The sequence below is a fragment of the Contarinia nasturtii genome, unplaced genomic scaffold (genome assembly GCF_009176525.2).
Source record: "Contarinia nasturtii isolate CC-2019 unplaced genomic scaffold, AAFC_CNas_1.1 Cnas_scaffold_630, whole genome shotgun sequence".
Classification (NCBI taxonomy): Eukaryota; Metazoa; Arthropoda; class Insecta; order Diptera; family Cecidomyiidae; genus Contarinia; species Contarinia nasturtii.
The window spans coordinates 1,501,778-1,528,129 of NW_022197981.1; the positions used below are offsets into that span (position 1 = coordinate 1,501,778).

General features: G+C 34.3%; 1 protein-coding gene across 2 annotated transcripts; it reads right to left on the reverse strand.

Annotated features, from left to right (window-relative positions):
* Nucleotides 1-13,987: 13,987 nt before the first annotated feature.
* LOC116340342 (tetratricopeptide repeat protein 39B-like) lies at nucleotides 13,988-26,352 on the reverse strand. Of its 2 annotated transcripts, none has more exons than XM_031766795.1 (13): nucleotides 25,850-26,352; nucleotides 23,127-23,331; nucleotides 17,907-17,950; nucleotides 17,180-17,281; nucleotides 16,893-17,076; nucleotides 16,629-16,786; nucleotides 16,232-16,397; nucleotides 15,912-16,076; nucleotides 15,677-15,840; nucleotides 15,433-15,597; nucleotides 15,037-15,360; nucleotides 14,825-14,965; nucleotides 13,988-14,753 (listed from the first exon to the last, which is right to left on the reverse strand). In XM_031766795.1, exons 2-13 carry the CDS (start codon nucleotides 23,247-23,249, stop codon nucleotides 14,630-14,632), a joined length of 1,860 nt encoding a protein of 619 aa, XP_031622655.1. In that variant the 5' UTR covers nucleotides 23,250-23,331; nucleotides 25,850-26,352; the 3' UTR covers nucleotides 13,988-14,629. The 2 variants fall into 2 exon arrangements, with proteins under 2 accessions (XP_031622655.1, XP_031622656.1); XM_031766796.1 differs by lacking the exon at nucleotides 25,850-26,352 and adding an exon at nucleotides 23,938-24,156.

Here is a 26,352-nt window from a genome sequence, read left to right on the forward strand (position 1 = left end):
GCACGCACCAACAACAACATTAATTTCATCATCAGCAAACAGCAAATAAGAATACGAGCAATTTGATGGAGAAAAAAAACATGGTTCACATTTGGCAATATTGAGAGAAGCTATGCATCACGCATACACAGTGTTTTTTTGATGGCTCAATGTGATGGTTTCACATCGTTTGAGTATTTTGTAAACTGTTTTTGAAAAAGAAAAAAGAGCGAAACACACCAAAAAATGTTTTTCATTGTTCATTTCATTCATTTTATCGCTCAACCTATCCGAATCGCCGATCGAACATTTTATACAAACCAAATGCAAAAAAAAAAAAATCTTAAATAAAATGGATAAATAAACGAATTTCAATGTTAGCATCACTGATGACGAGAACAGTGATGATGGCTATTAGTTAGTTCAACAATAAATCACATAGCATAAAGCAAGGTAAATCGACATACGACCATATTGAGATTTTATATAGAAAATAAATTGATTAATTTGCTTTTCGCCAAAAATTACAACAATAACTAAACCAAATGGTTCGGATCTTCCTAAATCGATTGTACTGGAATCTGTTAATCAATGATGAATATTATTTATGAAAAAAAAACAGCAACAATTTTCAATACGTCTTTTTTTTAAATAGCAGCAAACGATACAAAATATAAAAGAAACAAAAAAGAAAACCAGTAATGAGCCTTGCATTATGTTGTGATATTTTTAATTCGATTCATTTTGTATATGAAGAACATTTTTTTGTTGTTGTTTTTAAGCATTTCGAAATCGGAAAACATATAAACGACTAAATACAATGAAATAAACAAATTTGAATAAAAAAAAGAGATATACCGAAAACGACACAAATCCATAGTGTAACAAATACACATTTTTTTAAAAACTTAATTTATGCAATAAGATGAATCGAATTTTGTGGCTTAAACAGTGACATTTGCACAAACGCAATTTTTGCTTGAATATCGAGTTTGATCGAGATTTTTCTATATCATCCAGAAAAAAACACATATCAACCCATTCAATGTCACAAACTAAACACTACAAAATACTCCAAAAACTATATTGGCAAATGGTTTATATGAATTGAAATAAAATGATGCAATTGATTATTGACACTTGAAGCATTAAAAAAAAACCTTTTTGTACACCGGAATATAGATGCGAAATTTATTGAAAAAAAAAAAAAAAAGAAATGATCAATGTTTTGCGCAAACTTGCTTCGATTAATTCGAGAGTATGTCGTTTAAATTGTCGTTTAAATGTTGGCATGGACAGATGAATCGAATTTTCATTTAAATAGCAAAACAAACAAATGATTTCAACTTTTAAATTAGTTTGAGATTTTTATTTGACTTACGACTTCTGACAATAAAAGACTTTGTGCAGACTTCATGCTGAAAACACATGAAGTTCGTAGTGTATTTTAGCTTGGTTCATTATTATTATTATTATTATTTTTTAGGTTTCGTTTTAGTTCAAATCATTATAGTTTGAGTCAATACATAGCCAAGATTCGAATATTATAATTTACATTAATAAAATTATTGAAATTGATGGTTTTAGTTAAAAAAAAGATAGTGTTCACAAACACACACAAATACAGTTTTCCGCGATCTTTGTATGTACATACGCATTCAAAGCTATTAATGGGTAAGGAAACCGGTCTCATATGAAAGAAAGAAAAGTGATGTGTGTTTATTCAAACTCGCAATTTTAGATGAATGAAAATGTAAGAAAACAAATTGATGATAAAACTTAGTTCTTTTTTTTAAATTTAAATTAAATATTTTCGATGTCAATCACTTCGATGTCAATTGAATATTTAGAAATCAGTCCAAAAAATGGGAAAAAATGTGGAATTTATTTTCATCTCTTTGTGAAACAAAAAAAAATATATATAAACTCATTTCTAGACTCATATATATATGTATATTTTTGAATTGAAATTCTTATAATCAGGTATATTTAATGAATAGCAACAGTCTTCAAATAAAAAAAGGAGTTTTTGTCTGTTTTCTCTGAGTTTGAGAAACACGAGAAAAAAAAAGAATGAAAGATATGTGAAAAATATAAAAAAATGGAACATTGCAATACCTATAAAAATGCAAACTATATCCCAAAATCCCTTTCAATGTATCCATTTTCTAGAGTATAATCGAGCAATGTTATTTGAAATAATTTTTTGCTCGCGTGCGTGCATTCTTTCACACTTTTATGAATATAAAATTTACAACTAAATATTTATAAATATATTGAAGATGTGCTAGTGTAATTTATTGCTTTGATTTTTTATTCAAAGTTATTTATTCAATTTTTTTCGTTCGTTTCAACTTAAACAAAAAAAAAACACCTATAATGAAGCAAAAAAAAAAAATGAATAAAAAGATAAATTGAGAAAATCGATAAACGTATAGCTCGTCCCGCCACTTGATTCGATCGATCACACTCAACGAACACAATCGATCACCTCCACTCAGGACACAAATCAGTCCCCCGATTTTCGTATCAATTTAGCATAAACCAAACACTGAATAACAAAAGAGTTTATAAAGCCGTTTTTGATCGATCTTCTCGATTTATATGTATATATTCGCAATTTATATATTGAAAACCATAGAACGAAACAACAATAAGAGAACACTCACCACAGACACACACAGAGTAAACAAGAACAACTGTGCATTGTTGATAAAAAAAAAACATTTACATAACAATAATATTTAATGACATGGAAATCATTGACTGAATCTAAGGAATAAATTGAGAATAAGAACTAATAAATGAAATTAAAGAAAAAAAAAACAACAACAACAACAACAATGATACAATTACTAATACTGCGTTCGAAACTATTGCTGCTTAAAGTGATGCTTGCCGTTTTATTTCCCCGCAAACAAACAAAATTGCCTGTGGTGGAATTTGATACAGATGAAAAACGCCATGCTTTACTTTGAAATCAGTTGATTGTCTCGTTGTGACGCATAAACGAAAATAATTAATTATTATTATTATTATTAATTATATTATGGAAAAAATTGAATAGTTACGTATTTATAAAACATATATTACACCATTTGACAAACAAAATGACATGCTCTGTGAATGAATTTTATTCTCAATTGACTCTAAAATTCGACTCAATTGAATTTTTTGAAAAAAAAAAATGGATTTTATTCGAGAGGAAAACCCGTGCTATTTTGTATTGACCCTACCAACTCAACATTTTCGTCCAAGAGCATTTAATTCGCACACAGAACTATTTCACTTCGTTTGCCAAACGATGATCATATATTTAAAATATTTATACAAATAAATGAAGCAAAATCGACAAATAAAACGACATTTTTCATTTTGTTACGATAATATTAACTGCATGGATTGAACGGGATTGGTAATATTTTTAAATTTAACATATTAAGTGTTTTTGAATTGTTTCGTTATTTGGTTTTTGGTTGTTAAGCAAAGCAAACCATGCGATCACCACCGGTTAGGTCCAACGCAAGGTTTTCCAAATAGCAGGGATCTATATGAACATTGTGTAACATGTTGAATATTCTTCCTTTGATTTGGTGTATAAATGTTTGTAATCTTCTTGAAAATAATAGCAATATTGTGAAAAGACAATATGAAAAAGGTAAGTAATTGATTAAGGGGTAAGATGGAAAAACCATTGGAAACCACTTTCGTTTTTTGGAGATTCACTTTTTTCAAGCAAAATCCCTAGCAAATCAAGGTCAAATAATCTAGGGTCCCGATGAATATGTTGAGGGTTCCGTAATTTTTTTGGGGGAGGGGTGATCCGAACCCTAGGAACTCTCATTAACACCGGTCATAATTATGGAAACCCCTAATAAAATAAAATCGATCTTGAAATTTTTTACTTTTAGTGATCCGATCCAAATGATGATCGAATAGCTGTTTCGAAGAGCTTTGTGAAATTCATCCGAATAAAACAATCAAGAAAACAATTCATTGGTTAGAATATAAAACTATACAATTTCAATCAACGACGATAGCGAACAACGAAAATAAGGAAAACCCTTTTTTTCTGGAGAGATTATATTGATGATAATATTTTTGATGATCCCAACATCAACACATTTTATTTGATACATTGTTCGTTTTAACTTAAACAAAACAAAACTATAATGAAGCAACAAAATGAATAAGAAGATAAATTGAGAAAATCGATAAGCTCGAAGTATAATTACTTCGAAATTACATTACTCTACGATTCCTGATCCATTCCTTCGATTCTTTTTCCATTCAGTTTAAATATCATTATTCACATTAATTGTACAATATGTGCAATGAGATTTTCAAATGACAAAGATATATAGTTTGATCATATGAAAGAAACAAAAGTCGCAACAGCAAACAGATTTGGAAGTAGAGAGATGAGCCGTTGTACACAATAGCATCGGAATCACGTCACAGCGACAACATGGTGCAACGAACGGACATACGACAGCAGTAACAAGAACAAAACGAGAGATGAGCGCAGTCAATATTGATTGTATTGTGACGTCACATATCTTACAGAAAAACGCCATCTGTGTAAAACCGGCTTACTACGATGTAAAAGTATAGCGGAAGGAGATGAAGAAGAAGGAGAAACAGATATACGTTTGATTTACACTGTAGTCAGCGTGTTTTACGTAGATGGTGTTATAAGTATCTGTGCAAATTGCGCTTGCCCTTTGGAACAAAAGATAATTATCATATTTTAATAAATCGACATTTTTTGAATATTTTTGCAAAATATCTATTGTGAGTACATTGTGCAATTCAATTTTGTCAAATTAGAACAGAATTTTCGAAACAAATTCTAAAATTTGAGTGCATTGGTAGATTGAGAGATAGAGAAACACATTGAACAAGATCGACGTAATATTAACATTTTGTATGTATATGAACGAACGCGTCACTGCAAATTTATATGATAAAAATTTCAGATTTACAATTTTGCATCGCAGTGGGAACTTCGAAAGAAGTGTTTTATTCTATGATTAAATTAATGTGAGACAGAGAGAAGATGAGAGAAGATGGTTCTAAGCAGTAGAAAATAACCTCACTGTTGATGATATTATTTTATGGCGACTGCTTAGAGGGGAGAGGATAAAGTGACGGTGACGTTAACCCCCGTCATCCAAAAGCGAATTATTCCAAGCGAAATCAATTACACGCGAATTTATTACGAGAGAATTTAAAGCAAAAACTAGATAATCTTCCGAAAATAAAGGTTCCGAAAATGTCTAAATTATGAACATCAATAAGGTCAACCTCAAAAAGCAAAGCGACATTGAATGCAGCGAATGTTGTCGCAGATAGTGAACAGAAACGGCGATTAATTGCAATAATTGATAATGCGGTGATTTAATTACCCGATTTAACCCACTTATCATCGTAATATCTGCACGGCGAATTGAATCGATTGGTGGATGAAGGAAATGATGCGTGAATTCGTTTAAAATTTTTGGCACCGTTTGAAGCCATGCAGGATGAATAACGATGGTTACACGTTGTCCGAGAACGGACTCTTTTTATTCTGTAACTATTAGCACTACATTCATGCCGATTCAGCACTGGCTGTTTCGGCACTTGGGAATTCCAACGATATCTCAGGGAAAATAATATTCCATTGCGGCAAGAAATCAACAATTCAACTCAATCGATCAAATTCGCATACCAGCGCCACAAATATGAAAAACAACATGAATTGCCATGCAAAAGATCACATTCGCAATTATTATTGGCATTATTGACCAGGAAGTCGATGTGTTGATGTTGATGGACTATTTGGATTACGAAGATTCGTACATCATACTAACTGAGGACACTCCTGACCATTTGGATGAATACTGCGATGAGTTGCATCCACTCATACCACTCGACCGTATCGCTCTGTTCAACAATGATCCTGGAAATTTTGAGTTCCAAGGCGATCATCTCATACTAGCTGACGAGGATTGCGACAGATTCGACAAAATACTAAAGACACGTATATGAGCTGATGCATTTGCAGCGATGGATCTAACAGCACAATATGGCCAATTCAAATGATGTTCAGTGGCGGTCGTTCCGTGCTATTCCGCGATCGAAAAACAAAGGCAAACGTCAAATATTCGGCAACTCTTTTACGACCGACGGTGTAACAGCACGCCTAAGATTGATTCGTCGAAAGCGTGACACGAGTGCACCGGCCAAAACCAACACCAAAAAGAGCAAAAGCAAAAGTAAAAAAAATAGTGAGATATCCGGGCGCAAAAGTATCAGGATCTACAGCAAGTCGTGATTTGAAACGGACACTCGAATGGAGCTACAAATTGACAGCGAAAAAAGGGTACGATCTATCCGGTGCACGTAAGCGCAAAAACAAATTGAGGCAATACCAGGCTGTACAGCCGATACCGTAAACCATCAATACACATGCATGAATGCTGCATACACAGTATCGCTATTTCCGCATAATGAACACACACTGTAATCAGGCATCGATTTCAATGCGGTATGCAATGCGTCAAACTTAGGCACAGCCAGTGTTTGGTTAAGATATCTGAAATGTGACGGCCTTAGAAGAAAACAATAACATACAGAACATGCTGCAAATAATACTAATACAAATTTTATGTGAGCAAAAACAAACATATAAAGATACAGCGCAAAAGGCAAAAGTAAAACCAGCCTACTTACATAAGAAACACATGTAAGTAGGCTGGTTTTGCATTTGCCTCTTGTGCTGTCTCTTTATATATTTGGTTTTTGCTCACATAAAATTTGTATTAGTATTATTTGCAGGATGTTCTGTATGTTATTGTTTTCTTCTAAGGCCGTCATGTATCTAGATACTTTTGAGATAGTATCTCAATTTTCCGAAATTCATCTAGATATTTTCAAGATTTTCATCTTATCTTTTTGATAAAAGATAAGATATCTTTTGAAAAGATAAGATAAAAAATAAGATAACGAAAATTATTTGAATAAAATGTTGAAAAATGTCAAGGTGAAAAAAAAAGAATGTTAATTAATATCTGCTATAAACAAACTTCATGCACTGTGGATATTAATCGGTCGGAGTAATCGGGCCCATGAATCGTGCGTTGAAGTTGTCGGAACATGGTACATTTATTGTGCACAATGGTTTTTTTGCAAACATTTTATGAATCAAGTTGCGTTGATTGTCTTCACACGACGCTTGCGTATGATGCGGCATCGAAGCGTATAGCGCTATGCTCACCTAATATGCTTGGGGTAATATCCGCCTAGCGATCGACAGGCGAGCATAACGCTAGGCAAAACCGACACATTGTATTTATCTTAAAAAATAAAGATAAGATACCAAAAAAAGCCCAAAGATAAGATAAAGATAAGATGATTTTTTAAGTTTCTAAAATCATCTAGATAAGATAAAAGATAGTATCTATCTTATCTTATCTCACTATCTCAAACGAGATAAGATATCTTAATCAAACACTGGGCACAGCATAACTATCTCGCTAGAAATAGCAGTGCCTACTGAAATCATACAAAACACTGAATTGAGGCAAATGCGTGAGGACTTGCAGCAACTTTATGGCAAACAACCATCATGCAAAAGCGCAAATCACCAACTATACTTGTACGAGGGTCACTATTTAAGTTTTTTCAAAAACATATATAAGACAATGGGGTTTCATCGAAAATGGTTTTATTGTTTTTCAAAATATTCGCCATGATGATCAATACACTTTTGCATTCGCTCGAACCATTTGTCATAGCATTCATGCCACTCCGAAAGTGATATCTCCAAAACGTGTGTTTTGAACGCATCAACTGCTTCTTCGGGTGATGAAAATCGTTGACCACGCAGTTTATTCTTCACGCTCGGGAATAAAAAGAAATCGTTGGGTGCCAAATCAGGACTGTACGGCGGATGACCCATTAAATCGATCTTTTGACCGGTCAAATAATCGACTGTTTGATGAGATGTGTGAGAGCTCGCATTATCATGATGAAGAATTATTTTGCGACGGCGGTTGTTTTTTCTTATTTCACCAAACACTTCGGGCAAACAAATGGTGGTGTACCAATCAGAATTGACGGTCTTACGAGACTCTAGTGGAACTGTTGCCACATGACCACTTATCGCGAAAAAACAGGCGACCATTTGCTTCGCAACACTTCGAGCTCGAACAACTTTTGTTGGGTTATCTTCACTTTGAAAGACCCATACAGTCGACTGCTGTTTAGTTTCGGGCTCATACGCGTAGATCCATGATTCGTCACCAATGACGATAAAATACACGGATTTTGAAACACCACGATTGAATTTCTTGAGCATTTTTTTACACCAATCGACACGAGCCTTTTTTTGAGCGATTGTCAAATTATGTGGTATCCAACGAGAGCAAATCTTTCTGAAAGCTAAATGTTCATGTAAAATCTTAAATACGCTGGTCGCACTTATGCCCAGGGATGCCTCAATCTCGTGATATGTTACATGACGATCTTCCATTATCATATTTCTGACAGCATCGATGTTTTCTGGTACAACAACTGATTTTGGACGACCTTCGCGGAACTCGTCGATGAGCGATAGGCGACCGCGCTTGAATTCGTTGTACCAATTATAAATTGTCCGAAGACTTGGTACTTCATCGCCAAAGGCCAAATGAAGTTGATCAAAACACTGTTGTTGTGATACACCCAATCGAAAGTGGAAAAAAATAATCGCTCGAAAATTTTCACGAGTAAAATTCATTTTTTGGCTGAGACGCAATTTACAAATTACGGTAAACAATACAAATAACGATCGAATGACAAAACGTTCTGAGAACGTTTATGCTACAAAATGTTAAACTTAACGAATATGACAATGGTTTGCATCGGGCAATACTAAAACATTGTTGAAATATGATTATTTATATTCAATGAGTTAGCTTGGTGAACACATTAACTAAGAACATCATCTTGTGAGATGCAAATTAAACATTGTATGAAATGTCATTAGTGTCACTTTGGCAAAGACATTGCAAAGCAATGCCAAGTAAAATACTTTCTTCTCTAATAAATCGTTCAACACGACGGACGTGTATAAAATAAATTAATTATTTATTAATAAAATTCCATCAATAAATTTCAGGTTATGGGCCCAGATCACCCATAAATAATTAATTTATTTAAGAGAAGCAAAATAATTTAAAATTCCGTGTTTTTGTCGTGGCATTTTTTTTGATAAATTGTTCACTTTGATTCGTTCGAAAGTGAGGTTAGATTTCATTCCGACGGTATATGCATTTACATGAGTAAATCGAACAAAACCACACCGCCAAAGCTCATTGCAAAGACCAGCAACAAAATAACACAAACGATTGATACATATAATCCAGAAACATCGATGGCATCGTCAATTTTAGCATCAATTGAAAAGTTGCGTGGGCGAGAAAATTATTCTTCGTGGAAATTTTCAATGGAAAATTACTTGGCGTTAGAGGATTTATCGAAATGTATAACGGGAGATGAAACGTGTGAGAAAAAGAATGCCAAGGCAAAGGCAGCAATCGCATTGAGTATCGACAAAACAAATATTGTGCACATCAAATCAGCAAAGACATTAAAAGAAATGTGGAATAATTTACAAACAACTTTTGAAGACAAAGGCGCAGTGAGAAAAGTCACATTGATGCGCAAAATAGTCAACACAAAATTGGAAAAATGTGCGTCGATGGATGTCTATGTAAGTGAAATCATTTCTACGTCTCAAAAACTAATTGATGTTGGTTTTGAGGTGCCAGATGAATGGCTGGCAATATTTTTACTAGCCGGATTGACCGATGATTATTTGCCAATGATAATGGCAATGGAAAGTACCGATAAGAAACTTTCAAGTGACAGTGTTAAAACCAAACTGTTACAGGAAACATCGGCAAGTAGTACAACAAACGATGATAGGGCACTTTTCGCAAAGAATCGTGGCTCATTTCGGGGTAAAAATGGATTGATTTGTTACTCTTGTAGACGAAAAGGTCATAAGTCAATTAATTGCCCTGAGAAAACCAAGAAATCGGCTGATAAATTTGGGCAAAGACCCAACAAAAATACTGATAAAAATAACAGTTCGTCTGTGGCATTCAGTGCGGTATTTTTGAGCGGTAAATTCGATAGAAATGATTGGTTTGTTGATTCAGGAGCGACAAGACATATGACAATGAGAAGCGATTGGATAAAGGAATCACGGAATGACGATATATCACCGATACGTGCAGCAAATGATGAGCTGATGGAAGTTGAATGCAGTGGAATGGTTGATTTTAAGGCGAATCTAAATGGAAAACAATCGATTGTGGAGATTCAGAACGTACTTTGTGTACCAAGATTGACAGCCAATTTGCTTTCCGTAAGTGAACTTACTGCTAAAGAAAAATTAGTTATTTTTACTTCCAGAGGTTGTGTGATTCAGGACTCGGATGGAGTAGTGCTAGCAACGGGATCATTGGTGAATGGATTGTATCGTTTGGATGGTATAGGCGGCATGGCTTTGGCAAGTATTGGATCGAACAACACAATGGAAATATGGCATAGAAGAATGGGTCATATTAATCCATCTTATTTGATAAAAATGCGGAATGGTGGTGTAAATGGTATTTCATTCGTTGAAAATGACCGTAAATATGCATGTGTTGCATGTTGTAAGGGTAAACAAGTACGAAAACCTTTTCCCAAAGCAGGATCAAGAGCCAAGCAACTATTGGAAGTAGTGCATGCGGATTTGGCTGGAAAAATAGAATGTAGTTCTATTGGTGGCAATAAGTTTTGCCTGGTAATCGTTGATGACTTTAGTCGAAAAACGTTTGTATATATGCTAAAACACAAGAATGAAGCTTTTGAAAGATTTTGCTCATTCAAAAGACTTGTTGAGAATCAAACTGGATTTCACATCAAGGCTTTTAGAAGTGACAATGGTACAGAATTTGTTTCGAAGCATTTTGAGCATTATCTTGATAGGCATGGAATTCATCATGAAACGTCGGTGGTATACACACCACAACAAAATGGTTTAGCAGAGCGAACTATACGAACATTGAAAGAACGAACCAAATGCATGTTGCATGATGCCAAGTTACCGGAAAAATATTGGGCTGAAGCGATGAATACGGCGGCCTACATAAAGAATCACACAACCTCAACAGTCTTGGGCGATAAATCACCAATCGAAATTTGGACTGGAAAGAAACCGGATGTCAGTCATTTTAGAGTTTTTGGTTCGATGGCAATGGCGATGATACCCAAGGAGAAACGACGTGGATTTGAAGCCAATTCGAAGGAAATGTTATTTGTTGGCTACAGCGAAAATCAAAAAGGATATCGTTTAATGGATCCAAAGACCAACAAAGTAACAGTTTGCAGAGATGTCACATTCTTCGAAAATGGTAACAACATTTTGAACTTAAATAATGATAACCAAGATTTTAGGTATTTTACAGATGAAAATGAGTCTGTAATTGAAAATGGTGACGTCGATGATAACGATACAACAATTGTTGAAAATGTATCGAATGGCGTGCAACATGGCCAAGACAATGTTGCAAATGAATTGCATGATCTAGCCGAACTTGGAGATTTGGGCGTACAGCATGGCCCTGACAATGCTGTTATAAATGAAATTACACTTGATAGTTCGACTGATTTTGAAGACGTTGTAGAGGATGATACGTTTGTACCACCAAGAATGGACTATGCAAGTGATGATAGTAGATTGGAAGACACAACAATCAACGAAAATGAAGAGCAGATAGTACGTCGATCGCAGAGACAACATAGACCAGTTGAACGATATGATGCGGCATGTTTGGCGGAAGCAGCATTAAATGGAGAACCATCAACAGTCGATGAGGCGCTGAATGGACGAGATAAAATTCATTGGAAAGAGGCCATGAACGAGGAATACCAATCATTGATTGAAAATCGCACATGGGACTTGGTACATTTACCTGACTGTGCAAAACCAATTCGAAATAAATGGGTCTTTAAATTAAAAAGAGACTCAAATGGTAAAATTGTACGTTACAAAGGCCGATTGGTGGCAAAAGGTTGTAGTCAACGACCTGGAATTGACTATGAAGAAACGTTTTCACCAGTTGTCAGGTATTCTTCTATTCGAATGTTAATGGCAATAGCAGTTAAAATGAATTTAAACATCGACCAAATGGATGTTGTGACTGCATTCTTGCATGGTGAAATAAAGGAGGCAATATACATGCAACAACCTGAGGGCTATGACGATGATAGCGGACGTGTTTGCAAATTACGAAAATCGATCTATGGTTTAAAGCAAGCAAGTCGACAATGGAATTTAAAACTGAACGACGTTTTGGAAAAAGCTGGTTTCACACGATGTAAAACCGACTCATGTATTTATGTTCGACGATCAGACAATTCAATAATAATTGTAGCAGTATACGTTGACGATATGTTGATTTTTCATAACAACAACGAATGGAAAATTCAATTAAAATCAACACTAACAAAACACTTCAAAATGAAGGACTTGGGAACTGCATCGGAGGTTCTGAACATACGCATTAAATACGATCGTCAGAAAGGTATTTTGAGTTTGGATCAACGAAAGTATGCAGAAGAAATATTGCGGCGATTTAATATGTTTGACTGCGACCCAGTAAAATTGCCAAGCGATCCAAATCAAAAATTGAGTAGTAAAATGTCGCCAACCACGGAAAATGAGCTAAGACAAATGGAAATAATACCGTATCGTGGTGCAGTGGGAAGTATACTACATTTGGCACAGTGTACACGACCAGACCTTTCATTCAGCGTAACCAATGTGAGCCAATTTAACCAAAACCCTGGCCAAGCACATTGGAAGGCAGTGAAGCGTATACTACGTTATATAAAGGGTACATTGAACTGCAAGTTAACATTTGCCAGAGATGGTAAATATGGGGAAATGTGTGCATATTCGGATGCTGATTGGGCATCAAGTTTCGAAGATCGTAGATCATGCACAGGTTACGTTTTCTTATGGAAAGGAGGCGCTATATCTTGGTCATCAAAGAAACAGCGAACAGTAGCACTGAGCACGGCAGAATCGGAATACATGGCACTAACAGCAGCGTGCCAAGAAGCAATTTGGTTTGATCAATTGAAGTACGAGGTCTTGGGAGAAAGAAAACCAAATTTTCAAATTTATTGCGACAACAAAGGAGCGATAGACTTGGCACAAAACGGAGCATACAGTGCACGGACAAAGCACATTGACATTCGGCATCATTTTGTTAGAGATCTCATACGTAATGAAAAGATTAAAATTTGTAAAGTTATAACTGATAAAATGATAGCAGATAATCTCACAAAGGCTGTTCCTTTTAACAAACACGAATTTTGTACCATTGAGATGGGTTTAAATTATTTAAAGTAGTTAATGGTAAATTCAATTTTTTGAACTGATATAATTAAATACAAAGCGAAGTTTATTTTTTTTTTAAATATTGTAACCCATTGATTAAGTGGGAATGTTGAAATATGATTATTTATATTCAATGAGTTAGCTTGGTGAACACATTAACTAAGAACATCATCTTGTGAGATGCAAATTAAACATTGTATGAAATGTCATTAGTGTCACTTTGGCAAAGACATTGCAAAGCAATGCCAAGTAAAATACTTTCTTCTCTAATAAATCGTTCAACACGACGGACGTGTATAAAATAAATTAATTATTTATTAATAAAATTCCATCAATAAATTTCAAACATACATATTGAAGAAACTTAAATAGTCGCCTACGTATTACCACTTGGATATGGAATCACCAACCAAGTGCATTACCAACAGCCTGTGGCCCGACTAGAGCTAGACAAGCATATCCAACGTCCAGTTGCCGCACATCAAGTGGCTCGTGACACGGCCAAAACAAAGCAGCAATAAAACTAAGATAATTTACGCCTTGGCAATCAGTATTATTCTAATAACTCGTATACATTTCGTGTATCTTTTAAAATATTTATTTATGTTAAAAATGATTTGGTTTCAATTACAATTGAAATTGGTACGGTTGAATTTAAAAACTAGAAAAAAAGAAAATGACTACGCGTAGTGTCGTTCAACTAATTCTATATCGACAACACGTTGTCAAAAACAATTTTGGTGTGGCGTTCAACATTGGCATGTGTGAAAAGTTATTTTTGGTACGAAAATAGTTTAAGGATTTATTTGATATATTTAAAATATATAGGTTTTATTTGGAAAGAATTTTATGTAACCACACACTTATTCGTCGTCTGTACTCACAGAAGGCGTCAATTGTAATATTTGTGAACTCTGGTAGTAATTTACTAAATTACCACCATTACAATGTGCGGCATGCTGATTTTTGTATGTATTGTATTTGCTTTGCTGTGACAGCGCTGTACAGTAGTACCACCAACACTGCGTTGAGCGATAGTAATATTGCTCAGCAAAGCAAATACAATACATACAAAAATCACCATGCCACACATTGTAATGGTGGTAATTTAGTAAATCACCACCAGAGTTCGCAAATATTACAATTGACGTCTTCTGTGAGTAGTCTGTTAAACGGTATACCATATTTATATTTGTTATGCATCTAAGAGGGCACATAACAATTTCAATGTGCATGGTCCGGCGATGAATTTTTATCTCTAGATCGATTCTTTGGTTTCAATTCACTTAAGGCATTGTGTATGCGGAAGTGCAAACGTGATTCCAATGAATATCCCGTATAATTTTTCCTAAATTAAAAACATATATCGAATAAATTGAATGGAATAAAAAAAATTGAATAGAATTATGGTAAACATACTTGGCATCTTCAAGTGCACCAATGGCATTGTCGATGCGACCTCCATCAATGTACAGCAGAGCAATTTCAACAATGGCATACGGTACCAAGTATTCATCCTCTTTAATCTCTTTGTGCAGATTTAGCACACCTTCTAAACACCTATGGGTTGAAATCCAAGAAAATGTTTGATCAAAATAAAAATGAAGAGCGGCTATAAAATCAACACTTACTGCAAAGATTGCAATGGACTTTTCATTTGACGTAAGCACGCCCCTTTCAATAGCAAAATTAATGCTCGGTTTTCAACATCATATTTGCTGCGTTCGGTACGTGCTTCCAAATCTTGTTGAGCTTTTTCGATAAGTTTATAAACATTGTCGGCCAAATGAAAATGTTTTCCCAATATTTTGAATGCATTCCACAGGTACATTAGTTCAATGGCCGGTAGCACTAGATTCTTTTTCTGAGCAAAAAAGCGTTCGGCTTTTTTAATTGTGAACTTTTCCATTGGCAACGATTTTCCGGCAATACGTTGCTTGTATTGAGGCACCTCTCTACAACAAAAAACGACACAAATTTAAAAAAAAATTCTATTCCAACAATAAAGAAAATGGAGAGAATCTTACCGCATAAGATTTTCAATAGTTTGCAATTCATCTGGTGTAAGGTCTTTTTTATCTCGCATTATCATCACAACAGCTCGTTGATACGTATAGATTGTACGCGACCATTTGCTGTGCTCACACAACAACGATGCAAATATTTCCGCTTCTTTCCAATCCAATTTTGCACTGAAAAATTTATATTTTTTTATGATTATCACAAACATGACATGGTTAAAGTTTTATCCTAGCCATTTGCTGTACATACCAATTGACCCATAGAATTTCCCAAAAGCACAAGTGATGAAACTGAGGCCAGAGATCCTGTGATTTCCACGATTTCTTGTACCAAGTGAGAGCTTCGTCCAAATTACCTTTCATGAATTCGAGACGACCTTTGAAAAATAGAAACCATACACCTTTTGGATATGCCTGCAATAAAAGACAATTTAATTAGATCCAGTCATTTATTTAGCAAACATTTATTTGAGCAAATGCATTACCTCTAACTGTTTAGTGAGAACTTCATCACAGAAATCAACATCGCCTTCTTGATGACTAAGCACATAGCATACGATCAGATTGTACGCTAACAGGGTCATAACACAAAGTACTTGCCGGATACCATCCATATCATAGCCAAGTTTAAGGTCTTGCAAACCAGTTTGCTATATAGTAAATAAAAAAAGGCAAGCATTTGTATAGCATTAATAATGATGAATCATTATGTGGTACGTGTACAAGTCAGAATTGAATTTGAAGCTAGCTAAAAAAAAATTTAACAAAATAAAAACAAACATTTTTGAACGGAAATAAAGTTTACCTTGTTACCCGAGAATCCAATAAATTCGAGCAATCGAATGACACGACCCGGTAATAGTGATACCATCAAATTAAACGTTCCAACGCCCATTCGAACACCACTCTCAAAGTGCCTCTTTGAACTTGGCTTTTCCCATTGACGTTTTTCCAGTATATGCATGCATTCCCTGAAGTTAAAATACCATTCAACATTTAATTAAAGATTTAATTTTTTTCATTTCACAAGATGATCCGTATTACGTGGGGATGCTTGACTTTTGATTTCACAGTTTGCTGGAAAAACCTCTGGAGTATGGTTTTTCCAGTAATGTACAAGAAACTTTTAGTGCTGAGCATCCCTTTAGTATTTAATTAATGAAGCATCATAGGAAAATGGCAATAATTAATGGCCAACTTACTTATAGCTATTGAAACACGTGCGAATCTTAATACCGCCTTTGATAAGACTTGTTAGAGTTTCATCTTCGATGAATGTCAACAAAGCTTTTAAAAGAAGTGCCTCGGCCGAACAAAGTTCAGCGTGCGCTTCTAATTCGGTGTATTGCTCATAATTATGCTGAAGAGAAAAATCAAAAGCCACATTTATGTTAATTCATAATGGATTAAGTTCCATGCGAATCGTTAAAAATAAACATTTCTTTAAAAGCATTTATGATACTTACCCGTTTGAATGTTTTCCCAATACTTTCGGTGATTGTATTTTTCTTGCGATGTCGATTGCAAACAGCCAAGCATTGGCTTATCGCTTCGGAAGCGCGTACAATGTGTTCGTGTTCAAATGTAAGAACAGCTTCCAAAAATAAAAAAACACAATTTCCAATGGAATGATACATCGACGACTGACACCTATGGCCGTTAAAATTTATAAAACAAAACATGATGAAATCACATTCACGTATCGGCATCCGGACAGCGAAAGACAGCCGAATTATCTAAAGTGAAAACTCACCATGGTTTCATAAGCTGTTTTGCTTCTGTAAATTTGTTGTTGAAAAAGTAATCCACCGCTTGTTTAGCCTCTGCTAATGATGTTTCCAAATCCATGTCACTCCTTTGAAGACACAACAACAACAACAAAAGAAAACGGATTACATAACCACTGACAAAGTGCTTATTAACTGAGGGAAAAAGGAGACTTTAAATTCAGATATACGACAAGCTGGCACGGTTAATTATGAAGAGTTAGGCAATGCGTGAGAGAAAAAAATCCGTCTTAGTCATGTCAATTAATAAAATAGTCAGCGAAAATAAAGGATTTAATTGACCCCAAATAAAGTTAATTCATGTAGTTGGCCAGACGAATTAACATTTGACATCGAAATTGAATATTTAAAAAAAATCATAAACGACCGCGACACAAAAAAATTCACTGAACGCAATTCATAATTCATTTCGAAGTAAAAATTGTCTCCATTGAAAACTTGTTCGCATTAAATGTACAAAATTAATCGAAAGACATTTACGACAGATTAATTGCATGACTTAAGTGATTGAATGAATTGAAGTAGGCCTAAACTCGTTTCAGGTTTAATTGAATCGGTGTGCACTGAAAACGTGCACAAACACAGTTTAATTGACGGTTGTTGTTTTTTTGTGAGCTTTAAGTTTTGCTCGAAAATCCATCGACAATTGAATAATTATCAGAAATAAACTAATCTATCGCATTGCATACTTACATTTTTGGAATGGGATCTTCGCCTTCATCCCAGGCATCTTGAAACTACAAACAAAGAAAAATAAAAGGAATTTTATGTTAAAAATTCCATGCAAATATTCCATTGATATATGTATAAAATGCCGTAGTCGAAAATTAAATTGTTTTTAAATCAAAGATTGATATGTGCACCGAATGGAATCTCGACATTCCAAAGTTTACATTTTTGTATGGATTTATTTTATTGGCAGCGCACAAAGAGTTTCATTCATGTTCCATCTTGAACATGTACTGTAATCATAATTGAATGTATATGAATTTGTGTGTGCTGGGAATAATTGCAGATGCCGTAAATCATTAGCAAAATAATTTTCCATTCAAACAAACGTGTTTTCTTCAATGAAATGAACAGTGTCGGTTGAATGTTTGAAATATTTCTTGTATCTCAAACTTACATGAAAAAAAAAATACGTTGATTTCTCGAAAATGATATCTGCCAAGAGCAAAAATACAAAAACAATAAAAACAAAAACACATTCTTTTACTCTGTCGAATCATTGAAGTATTTGCATTCCATTTTTGGGGGCTTTTGCTTCATCATATCAAAACATAAAAATATCGCTTTTTCCCCTCTCTCTTTCGAACATCAAAATAAATTCCGTACAAAAAAAAAAAACAAATATTTGCCCTTGTTAAATAGTCACATGGATTCATTAATTTACAAAAAAAAACAGCCATGTCAAAATCCATTTTGAATTTTGTTCTTCGTTTTTCTTCTAAATTCTCATTTTTTTTTTTCATATTGATAACAAGAGTTCGAAATATGAAATATGCACATGAAAAAAACTGTTTTTTTTTTTGCTTCGCCGACGAAATATTATGTTAGAAAAAAAACGGTAATTGAATTTGTGTCATTCGTTTGGCTTCCGAGCAGCGACAACAGAAAGAAGACGAGAAAAAAGAAAATTATGTTTGAAAAAAGATTAAGAAAATTGCAAACCAGATTCATATTAGTTCGATGGGCAACAACATCGGCGCCAACCAATATAGGGAATAGTTCGAAAATAGCGGGTAGAAAAATACCGCCGTTCACCGCCTGATTATAAATAGCACCAAAACAAAACATCGATATAAGTCGCACGCAACTTTGGATGATATTACGCGCACACACACACACACACACAAATCGAAAGAGATGATGCGCGAACGCGCTTACATACTCGGACACACTATAAATTGTTTACATGATACACATTGATTTGTGGCCATGATATACTACACGTGACCAAATGCCATCATAGTTTTAACTAATTGTGTATATGTCACCGCCGTCAACTATAGTTATAATTTATGTTGTTATTTTTCGTAAACAATAAATTAAGACTGAATTAGTTTGGACTTGTGATTAGTTTTCATCGTGTTCCGAATTTGAAGAATATTTGCGTAACAGAGTACTTTCACATAACAGAGACAATGTGATTTGGGTAAAAACGGAAGAATTTACATATGGATGAATTGGCATTTCAATGTGAGACAGAAATAAAGAGAGCGAGAAAACAAGTAAATCAGTATATTGCGTAAATGATAAAAAAGATGAACGACATGACTTGTGGAAGCGATTTATCTTCGCGTATCTAAGAATAATCGGCCAATGTTGTTGTCGTTCTTAATCATCATTATCATGTCAGTCAGATCAACCTTCTAAACATTTGCAGCATCATGAATTTTTGTTTCATTGAATTGGTCGTCGGAGCATCATTCCGAATTAAAAATTTTATTTTATTTTTTGTGTAATTGACTATAGTTCCGTCTGTACTTCGTGTTCTTTTGAGTATGTTTAATTTGTGTCTAATATTGAATTGATATGCAAGACATGCTATAGTGTTGAAATGAACATAACCTCGGCGGTACGCTGATCCTTGCACTTTTTATTTTGCCCATATTGTCGTTGCCATCGCTGTCGCCGTTATCATTATCGTTGCATTGAATACGTGCTTAAATTCTATTTCCCATTTCTCGTCTAAAAATGAAACGAAACGGGAACGATAGTCTTTCTATCTCTAGTAGTGAATTTTCAGATTGATATTTGATTCGTTTGTCATTAAAAATGATTTATAGTCTGACGATGAGCTGAATAAAAGCCCTCGAATCTCGTGGTAGATTGGATTCGATGAAGTTGGAAAAGCTTGCTTTTAACATAATTCTGGCATACGTTATCTCCAAGTAGAATTTCTGTCGTCGTTCAGCTTGAGAGTGTATGCTGTTTTTTTCTGTCTCTCTCACGTCGATTCTCATATCTCTTTTTGTGTGCGTAGATGAGTGTGTTATTTTATTCGCCTAATAAGCCACCCCAAGTCCAAGTTGAGTACTTTGATGTGACAAGGGAATAAGGTTGTGTGTCGTTTTATCAGAATGGCTTACAAGTAGTATTGTCGTCACGTTAAATAAGTAGATTCTTTTGAATATATTGTAATTATAGTTTATCATTGGTATTCATCGTCATCATCATCATTAACATCACCGCCATTACTTCGTCATGCGCTGGTCGCCGACCCAATAATAAGTATAATCAACCAGTTGTAGTTGAACCATTATTAACACCAATGAAACGCTCTATTAAATATGATGCCAAAGCACACATACTTGAACCAACCCATATATGTGACACTCATTTATTCATATACTCTCTCTCTCTCTTTCTTCATTTTCTCCCATTTTCCATTCCACCCTGAACATATTAAATATTTCATTCTAATATTTGTGTTGCCAAGCACTTATATTGTACAATGAAATAATTCGGAAAATATTTTTTTTTGACGGTCAATTGGTATGAGAGACAATATAGAATGTTGCTTGCATTATAAAATTTGCATTTTACAAGCATTGCGCTTGTATCTCGCTCAAGAAAACAAAATAAAAACAATGCCATCGCTGTTGTCGGTTGTCGCATAATATAAATTTACATTTTCTACAATGCTCGCGATATTTAATCGCATTCATTTATCGGCCTGTCGCGAACATTTTTTTTTTGCTCTGTCTATATTTGTATGCAAGTTTGTAATCGCTGAAGAAATGGTTTTTTTCCAAACGCAGCATTTTCACGGTGATTGTTTTTGTAATTTCGAAATCATTTTGATTAAACTTCAACATTGCATTTCAATTTGTCGTACGAACACTGAACATGATCAAACTTGTGAAATGCGAAAATTGCATGGTTGCGTTGATTCTATTAGCAATGATGCATAAGAGGTCTAGTGTATTCAAAAACAAACAGATGTTTTCATAATTTACAATTTTCAATTCAATAATTCATCTAACTTCTACTTAAGTAGCACTTGAACCTTCTACACATTTTTTGTTTCTTTCTCTCTCTCTCTCTCTCTCTCTCTCTCGGTTACTTATTTTCTTTGAAAGTGAAAACTTCAATTTGTACATGGTGCTGATTTTCTGTTAAATTGCATTATTTACAAATTTTTTTCGCTTTTTTTGTCGTCATTCTCAATTTGCCGATTTTTTTATTTGTTCAATTTTTAAAATATTTTGATGTTCAGCTAATTTTGTTGCTTTTTTGCGTGCACATAAGTGCCACGGATTAGAATACATTGCACGACCTTATCAAGTAGCTTGATTTAAATCCAAGTAAATGCGTTGCAACGACGTTGGATTGCAAAATGCAATGGCTCAAATGTGCATTGATTGCGAAAAAAAGTTAATATCATTTTGAATTTTTGAGCCACTTGAGCTAACTAAACTTTGATTTGTGGCAAAAAGATTTCTCACATAAAACAATTGATTTTCAGTGGTTTGCTCAGTGCTTTGATTGATGAGCTATACAGAATGCGATTTAGAACTATTCGTCAATTAACGAGCCAATTAAAATATCCAGGCTCAAAGCATAAGAAAAACGACTTTACACAGCCATCAATTGTTTGGTTTGTTTATATTCTAATTTTGCCTTCATTTAACTAAAACAAAAACAAAATCAAGGAAAAGTTGACTATACGCCACCTGGTTGTCCCAAAAATATCATTGCGATGTTACACATAGTGTAACCTGTGTGCCTGGAATATCGTTTAATCGTTTTATGCCTCTTAAGTAGAATACCGAATTGTTTGCGCGGCCAACATCATAACCCAATAAATATGATCATCTTGATTTATCCAATTAAATGAAATTCTAAATCCCATTGAAATCAGCAACGACGACGATTTGCACTAATTGAATTGAAAAAAGAAAATCATTCTAAATCACAACCAATCGGTAGTTAAAAATGAGGCAGTTGCATAATTTATGTTCGCGCTCAAATTCACACACTTGTTTGAACTAGCCTGTTCATCATTGCTCTCAAGCAATTTGCACGATTTTCCATACGTACACATTTCGATTCGATCGCTTGAACTTAAAAAGAATAGTCATGTATGTGTACACAATTCAATGGTTCACTGAGCACAACAATATTGCCGTGTAGTACTCGCGTGACACATTGATTAAAAATATCAAACATCCTCCTTCATACAGGAAATGCATATTTACTCGTCGTACACAATGTATTGTTAAATATCCAGTAGAATTGATACATTGAATGCGCACTTTAAGAATGACTGGGACAATAAATAAAATGCACCGGTGCTTGAGCTATCACATGCCTTTCGATATTGCATAATCGTATATCGAGATATGGGTGAGTGAATATATATCGATAAGATTCCATTTTGCTTTTAAAGCAAATCATCATTCGATCTGTATTTATACAATGTCTAATGTTCTACTTCCGTTCGACCAGTTTATCTTTCTACTTTTCTCTCTCTCTCACTCTCTCTCTCACTCTCTCTCTCTCTCTCTCTCTCTCTCTCTCTATCAATCTATTTGTGTTTCTCTCGAAAATCATTTTTCTCGTACACCTGTTTTGAATCATCATAAATTTTGTCATTTGTTGAAATCGAGAAAAGAAATCAGCATTTACCCGACGCCAATACATTTCGACTATTGTGTCATACGTTTTTTTTTTGTTCGAATTTTTTTTGTAATGATTTAGATAAGATAAAAGTTAAATGAGTTATAGAGATTGTGGAATTAAACGGTGCGCTAAATTTGTCACGCATCGCTCAATATTTGTTTCCCTCTACTGTGTCAATCAAATCATCTAAAATTATGCGAGACATTCAATGAAATACCGACAATTTTCCAGAGAGAGAGAGATGGAGTGGGGGAAAGAGAAGAAAATAAAATTGTGCATACATACCTCATCTTCGTCTTCGTATGATGGTTTTGATGGGTCCAATTCAAGGGATTTTGTTGTGGTCAACGATGATGCATGGGCTTGCGGTATAGTTGGATTCATTTTGTGTGACGCTAATGTATCCATTAGATTGTGAGCGAGTGTGAAAATGATTGAGCGAGGTGATGTTGGACGGTGGCAACTGTTGAAATATAACCACAATATCCACCTTAAATAAGAAAGACACAAAAAGAATTGAAAAAAAATAAGAATTTCGAATAACACATCGATTTTCACACCAAAATCCGTTTTAATTTAATTAAAAAAGCATTTCGATGTTGGGCTTTATGAAAAATGTGTACAATTTCCATTAAAATTTGTAAATACTATTGGATTTTCAACAACAAAAACCCAGAGAAAAAAGCCGTTTGCTTCGATCTTGAACATTTTTTTTTATCGCATGCAATAGAAAAATGTTCGTGTGAATTAAGAAAATAAACAGGTAAATAGTAGTTGATTAGAAAGCGTTACTCGAACGGAAATTGCAATTAATTAGTTTGAAAATAGAAATGTAACTTGAAAACAATTGAAGTAAAACCACAAACAGTGCGAGAATTGTTTTACAAAATTGTCCACCAAAAATTTAACGAACTCTTTTCCACGCCACGAATTTATGCGATCATAGCACACATTTCAGTATCAAAAACTCTAACTCGTTCCTTATTTTCGCTTATGTTGACCATAAAAACACTGTACGAGTAAATTGAGTGCATGCGTGTTATTCTTTTCGAAAACGGTGTTTTTTTTTTAAACTTTAAATGCGGCAAATAATTACTTTTTTGGTTGGAATTTTTGATTGAAATCAATGTAGGTTTTTTTTCCCTAATTCTCGCTATTTTTTCCTATTATAACTGAAACTTTTGATGTTGTCGGTAGTATTGTTATTGTCACAATTCCGAATCCTTTAAAATTTGAAATCAGAATAAACGGCACTGAAGCATGCACGTTTCGTAAAACATGCTTTGCTTTCTGTGCAATGCAAATGATAAATGTCACCGTATTATTTGGTGTATTCGTATAACTATACGGTACTGTGTATTGTGTGTCACGCTTTCGTATTTGTATACACACGGCACTCTCAATGCTATATGAACAGAACCAACGGTCGCTTGTGTTTCATTATAGTTATTACTATTGCTGCGCTTGTTGTTGATGTTGTTGTCGTCACTATTGGCTCGATTTTGATTGTTTGACAAGTGAAAAAAAAAACAGCAACGTAATTTCTTCTTGTATTTTTTTTATGTGTGATAAAAAGTGAGAGACATATACATATCGAATGGAGAGATATTAGAGGCCATACACGCAGTAACACCACATTTGGCAATAATGTGCTGGCATGCGAAATAAAAAGAGTAAAACAACAAGTACAAAGCAAGCAAGTAAATGAACGAGTGAAGCGACCACGCGCGCAGACATAATATACAATGTAGAATATGTACAAAAAACAAATCATAATTCTGACATGATACACATATTAGTTTTTAGGCTAAACTGCACATTTGCACATTTATATTAATTGACGGCATATCGCGTCGCCAATGCGAAACTATGAGAGACACAGAGAGAGAGAGAGTGAACAAAAAAAATGAATTATGAAATAAGCGAAATAAATACAAACTAATATGGGAAAACTGGATATGTTACACATAGTTTGGGGTAATTGAGTTTATGTGTTTTTGCTTGGCCATTATCAATGTCAAGTGAACATTGAATACAATGTTAAATATCGTTGCTTATAAATTAGATGTGATCTTGTTCAAAAGCACGCGCGTGCCAATGCTTGTGCGCTACATGCTGATTAAACAGCCGCCTTTTTTTTCAATGAGAGACAAAAGATGCTTGCGCGTTAAACTATTCAGACACACAGGGAGAGAGACACAGAGAGAATAATGATTGGCACGTGTAATGGTATAAATGAATCCGATTATGTACGAATACAATTCCATTGCAACATCGTCATGATTTGCAATCGGAATGTGACACAAACAAAGAATGAAATTTAAAAAAAAGCAAATTAAAAATATATTTCCAGTTGGTGATTAAATCAAAATTATCAAATGAGGTAATCAGTCGTTTGTAAACATGTTTGAATTCAAATTATTGATGAATCATTTGCAATACATAGACATGATTATGAGAAGTGAAAACAAAGAGTGAGCTCAATTGGGCGGCCCATGTGACTTGGTCGGTTGGACTAACAATTATAATCACTAGATAATTAGTATTTGTTCAATAACACTATTTACTCAATGAACTTTTGAACTCAATAACTCTCTCTTTCTCTCACTCGATTTCTCCATTTGGTCTTATCAACACAACGGCCAAATGTCAAAAGTTCGATTTCATAATCGCAGAGAAAAATTGATGTCTTCCACATCCGAAAAACAATAGCAAAACCAAATATAATTCGAAAATCAGTCTTGGAACATCAAGTATCGATTGAATGCATTGAAAATTGAATATTCAATTGAAAGCGCACTGCTTGAGTAACATGAATGCATATTCAAGAATCGATTCAATGTTGTTCGGTACTTGTTTACGAGATGCAAGAGCCCAATCAAAATTATACGATATTTCGTCGACTCCAATAACAGGGCACGTGCAACTTGATTGCACGCAAACGAAATCCATTAAAAAAAATAGTATTTTATGTTTGATATAGACAAAACGTTCAAATAAATTATCACCTGGACTATGTTTGTTGGTTTCAATGGATTTCCTTCAATTTTAATGTGATGGCATTTTTCCTATTCGTTTTGAATGCGTTTATTTACCAAAAAAGAAGAAGAAGATGTTTATCTACACCTAGAGCCTATGACACAATATGAATTAATTCAAAACACTATGCAGCACACAACGCGTCAACATTAAAACTTCTCTAGGCAGTGACTGATTCGAATATTTGGTTATTTTTCAAAACGTTTCTTTTCCTTCTCTTCTGTTCTCGGTGAAATTCGTTCTTGTTTTTGCGTTGGCCGTTGTGTGTGCTGTGTTTTGTTCGCTTTCACTTCCTAGTTGAACTGGAAATCACGGACAAACCAAACTGAAAAAAAAACACACTCGAATTTAATGTATTTGTTTGTTTTCTGTACTCGGGAAGAAAGAAGCCACAAACAACACTCTTATCGCCGAAGCTTATGAATTAACGCACAGCGAAAACAATCCGTGAAAACACAGCAATAACAAACAC

Excerpts from the sequence above, each read along its gene's own strand:
- LOC116340342 (XM_031766795.1), bottom strand. The coding sequence starts at position 23,249 with ATGGATACATTAGCGTCACACAAAATGAATCCAACTATACCGCAAGCC. Across the intron at positions 17,077-17,179 it reads AAACAGCTTATGAAACCATG|GTGTCAGTCGTCGATGTATC; the intron begins GTGAGTTTTCAC and ends TAACGGCCATAG. Across the intron at positions 14,966-15,036 it reads AGTCCATTGCAATCTTTGCA|GTGTTTAGAAGGTGTGCTAA; the intron begins GTAAGTGTTGAT and ends TTCAACCCATAG.